At 46.1% G+C, this 5164-nt stretch overlaps 1 protein-coding gene across 1 annotated transcript; it reads left to right on the top strand.

Annotated features, from left to right (window-relative positions):
- Nucleotides 1-1113: 1113 nt before the first annotated feature.
- Nucleotides 1114-3621, top strand: LOC133899733 (zinc finger protein CO3-like). Its single transcript, XM_062340788.1, has 3 exons — nucleotides 1114-1928; nucleotides 2129-2352; nucleotides 3130-3621. Exons 1-3 carry the CDS (start codon nucleotides 1401-1403, stop codon nucleotides 3137-3139), a joined length of 762 nt encoding a protein of 253 aa, XP_062196772.1. The 5' UTR covers nucleotides 1114-1400; the 3' UTR covers nucleotides 3140-3621.
- The last annotated feature ends 1543 nt before the right edge of the window (nucleotides 3622-5164 follow it).

Here is a 5164-nt window from a genome sequence, read left to right as displayed (position 1 = left end):
TGCTGTACCACTAAGTACGACAAAGTTTTTATTACAACTCCGTTTCTGAAAATAGACGCTAAAACTCGTTAACTAGACCATAACTACTAAATTAATATAAGATCCGTTACTATAGACATAGCCTAAATATGGTATAGCTTAAAGTTGAATCATGCCAAGACCGATACCACATCAAGTCATGCCGGCATGGACCTCGCTCCGTCCTTGCCTCATCATTGCCCTGCCCCGCCATCGTGCCCTACCACCGTCGTGCCTTGCTGCCTAGCATAATAGTTATGTCTCAACTGGTCTAACATAGTACGGTAGCTTATAGGTCTTATCATGGGTCATACTTTTGACATGTAGACCGACATGATATGACCTGTTTATTTAGTCGTGCCTGACAGATGCCGGATTCATACTTAGACCGTCAGACCCAATTAGACATACGTAGTTGACAATACTCATCGTACTTAAATTTGGAGCATGATGTATATATTGTAAAGACACAATAAAAATACAGAGTCGTAGCACTACTGTTGTATCAATGTTTATAGCTATCGGTCAATGTGTACTATAGCAACCACTATATCAATTTTTCCATGCAACCAGGCAATGATATACGACGATGTAGCTATGCATTTTGTAGGGCAACACAGATAAGCAATTTTCGCGCTAGGCTTGCACCCCGAGCTTACATAAGAAGAAGATGACACATTGAAAAGAAAAAACCACCAAAATGAAATGAAAATATAAAGTAGAATTCCAAAAATATAACTTTGCTAACATAAAATAGACTAGTCAGTATAAACCCTATACGAGAAATAAACTTATTGCATATTATTTAACTCATCCTCTTCAAATAAAGAGCTACAAAACCGTTGGATAACTAATTAGACTTATTAGGGATTGAAGTGACCGTAACTGCAAAACGAATTGTTGTAAGATCTTAAAAAGATAAATAAGATTTGACGCTATAATATTCCTATCAATATGAAATCATAAACAGTGAAACCAGATGCTACATAAGCAGTGACCGATTGCTACGTAGCGTGCATCACATGTTGTTCGCCTCCGGACTGGATAACCCATACCCAACAACTGCAGCAATAAAGCTTCTGGGGAGAGAGAAAGAAAAAGCATGGAATGTCCAGCTGGAGGCTCCCGCGGCCAGTAGTGGGAGCGAAGCGCATCCGCAGAGGATCCTCGGCTGGAGGCTCAAAACCTCTCGCACCCAACCGAACTCCAGCCTCACATCACACCCTACTGCTCCACACAACACAACACACCCCACACCAGAGAAATCTCTCTCTAGTCTCTCTCTCTCTCTCTCTACGTTCCAGAGGAAGAGAAACAGAGGGAGAAAATTTGTGACGGCGAGGCGAGGTCCAAGAACGAGCCAGAAGGAAGGAAGGAGGAGCATGTCTGCGGCTGCGGCGGCGGCGGGGGAGGGGAAGGAGAAGGGCGGCCCCGGCAGCGCGTGCGAGCTGTGCGGCGCGGCGGCGCGGGTGTACTGCGGCGCGGACGAGGCCACGCTCTGCTGGGGCTGCGACGCGCAGGTGCACGGCGCGAACTTCCTCGTGGCGCGACACACGCGCACGCTGCTGTGCCGGGGTTGCGCGCGGCCCACGCCGTGGTGCGCCGCGGGGCCGCGCCTGGGCCCCACGGCCTCCCTCTGCGACCGCTGCGTCCGCCGCGGCCCGGGCAGCGGCGCGGGCGTCGTGAACGGCGTTGGGGGCGACGAGGAGATGGCCGGTGAGGGAGACGGCCGCGAGGACGAGGAGGACGACGACAGCGACGAGGACGACGAAGAGGAAGGGGAGGGGGAGAATCAGGTCGTGCCGTGGGCCGAAGAAGCGGATGCCACGCCGCCGCCCGTCGCGAGCTCCACTTCCGGCAGCAGCCGGGAAGCCGCCGCCAACGGCGCAAATGCCGCCGAGTGCGCAAAGGTGCCGCCTTTATCTCCTCACTTCCCCTGTTTCTTGATGTGGTCCCTACACCATTCTGCCGTTCCTAATCTTGCAAAGATGCAATCTTTTGATCAAACTGGGACGCTTTCCTCGCGAATTGCGGTCAGATCGATCGACCATTTCTTCCAATTTGTGAGCAACCAGTCATTCTGATGCAAATGTCACCGTTTTTCTTCCAGGAAGACGTGCCGTGCTCGACGTCCCAGCCGAGCTTGTGCCACTACTCGTCGTCAGCAGGACACGGAGGCCGGAGCGACGAGGCCACCTCCTCCCGGAATGGAGGCCGGTTCCTCGCATCCCGGCACAGGAAGAGATCACCCTCGGATTTCCTGAGCTCGGGATCAGCGCAGTCCGGGAGCGGAGCGACGAGGAATTGCTCCAACGCGGGCATTGGTCGAAATGAGTGAGTTTGCAAACCCCTTGATCTGAAGAATTTCCTGGCATATGTTCAATGAACACTTAAGAACTGCAGGTACCAATCCATTAAACAAAACAAAAGGAAAAAAGTCAACCTGGGAACATGCGTATAATTATGCATCTTCACAACCATGATGTCAAGTATGAATTTAAAAAAAATGATAGATTAATGTTTACTAAATAACTAGTAAGTAGCAACACAAGGGAAGAAGGGATAAGGAAAAAATGAAGGTGAGTTTATTGATGCAAAAGTTCTAACAAAAGGTTGATAACAATTTTGGGTTTATTGTTACGAAGTTTCTACTTCTTAAAAGAGATGGCTACATCATAACGAGATAGCTTTGCTTGCCTTGCTGAGCGCCATCATATGATGCTTGGAGTGGTCTGCAATCCCAGTAGTGCTCTAGCTGATGGATAGCAGACGAGCTTTTAGATTCTAAAAGCATTACATTTCCACTTTTTCTTCATCAATTTCGGGTCCAATGACATGTCGATGGCAGGCGAGCCCTGTGAGGCACCAAGCCAAATGGCAACTTATGTCACTTATCGTGCTCAAGTGTAGTGCTTATTCTCGCAAAGAAGGTGCTATTGTTTAGCATTTAAACCTTGAAAAATATTTTGTTGTGTCTAGGTTGACATGTTATAATTGGTAATGTTTTACGATGACACACCTTTTGGTGAAATAAATTGACAGCACAATATCAATGCTGCTTGGTGTTTACAAAGAAAGTTGCTGATAATAGATACCTGTTTTGTTATGCAGCTTTACCTGAGGCATTTGAGATGACGGTGTAGATGCTGATGCTAACTACATTAGGAGGTCACTTTTAGTGTATCCAAGCATTGGGGAGATGTGGATCACGACGAGATCAAACTTCCACTGAGGCATACATCCTTTTGGTCGTCAATTTGCACACGAGTTATGAGGCAGCCGCCCCAGGAACATGATAGTATTCATAATCGCGACGGCTTGCTGGAGCTTGTATTTGTACCCCACTACTTTCTTGTGTTTAAATTCCTTCCTCCTTTTTGGTTTGTGGATGAGGTGTGTTGGCTAACCTAAGAAAATGATATAGGCTCGCATTTGCAGTGGCATTCGTAAACGGTTTCACCGTCTTAATGCTTCCTTCCGTCTTAATGCTTCCTTTTGTGCCATATTCTCAGTTTCTCATTTGTTCATAATGCTAGATGGATTGATGAGTTCTGTGGCTGCAATAGCAGTTGAACATATACGAGTAATACTTTTTATGGTTGATGGAGCTGGACTAAGAAGAATGCGCTGTTTGATCACCTCGCAGCCTCTGCAGGTTGGGATTGTCGAGTTGGATATATATGGCAAGTGGCTTGAATCTTAATAGGCATGTGCATGAGATTAGGATGTGAGTTTTGTATGAAACTGTCGTGGGTAAATCTCTGATAATATATCTGACAATAATTTTAGAGTGTATCAGATGATGGGTATGTGATTTTTTTTAAGCGTATGTTGTATTTGGATGTGTGTGATTTAAAAATACTGAGGTTTATTCAGGTTCAGATTTCTCTTAGAATAATAATCCTACATCTTGTATATTTTTTTTTTATCAAAATCAGTTACCTACAATCTTTTTGTCCAATCTTCTACTTGTTGGATCTGAAAAACCCTCCTTTCACAAGTATGGTACTCCTTTCTTTATATATTAGAGAAAGAGAGTATTTACACGTGAACTAAGACACAAACTCATGTTTAGCTCGAGCTTCTCACCTAGACCTATCATTACTAAAAGCGGATGTATTACATTTGCTCTATGTCGCCACAAAGCCCATCACATTGCTCCACCACCTACGTCATCCCGGTCGCTTGGATTGCCCTGTCCCGTCCCACGCGTCGCCTGTGCATCTGTAAAAAGACCTCCTGCCATACCCGTTAGGCCGTTCCGTAGCTTTTAATGCTACGAGACGGGACATGGCAGCTCTACACCGGTCATACTTTGGACGACCCGAAAGAGAACCTGGGGAAGGAAAATATTCGAGTGAAAAATCATTTATTGTGATTTAGACTATTCGGACACATACCTGCCCCGCGACCAGAGGGGTCTGGTTACGGGGTTTGCCCCTGTGCCCTGGGGATTGGTCGCGGTGCCTGGTCAGAGAGCCTGGTTGTATGGTCGCTGGCTGGCCGCACGGTTGCCGACTGGTCGTATAGGAGGACTGCGGTTCCGAACAAAATATGGTTTAGGGTATCTGTTGATATCATACCAGCATGGATCCACCGCAAGAGATCCTATTATTTTTTACACCGACAGAAACTATGAGTGTTTATGTGGTCAAACCGATTCTTAAGTGGAAATATCCAGCCTGGTAGGAGGAATGGAGAAGTAATCCCATTAGAAAACTTGCAGAGGTTGAGCTCATCAGGTCAGTGGCAGCAACATGCAGGTTTTAATAGTGTGATAAGCCTGCCTTCTCTTTCCTCCCTGAGGGGCATCAGATTCTTCATCCTGATCTTTTGATCCCCAGGTCGTTGTCATGGAAAAGGAGAACTCATGGATTCCACGGTCATGGAGATATTAACGAGGCATTGTTGAACTTAGAAGTTTAGTAATAGAATATGTGTTTTATAAGTTTCGCTGTTTGTTCGGATATTATAATATAGGTGGCTACCTGCACTTCTTGATGTAGATGTTGAGATAATATTTATTCTCTTATCTTCAGAAAAGGTCGTCGTCAACATCACTCGCCATAAGAAAACATGCAGGGAAAAGAGAGGGATGCATGCATGGTTGGCTTGCTTTGTGGTGTGAAAGCAGCAGTTAGCTGAA

This window comes from Phragmites australis, chromosome 18 (assembly GCF_958298935.1).
Source record: "Phragmites australis chromosome 18, lpPhrAust1.1, whole genome shotgun sequence".
NCBI lineage: Eukaryota > Viridiplantae > Streptophyta > Magnoliopsida > Poales > Poaceae > Phragmites > Phragmites australis.
The sequence above is the reverse complement of the archived record's forward strand: the minus strand, read 5'-3'. Positions and strand labels throughout refer to the sequence as shown.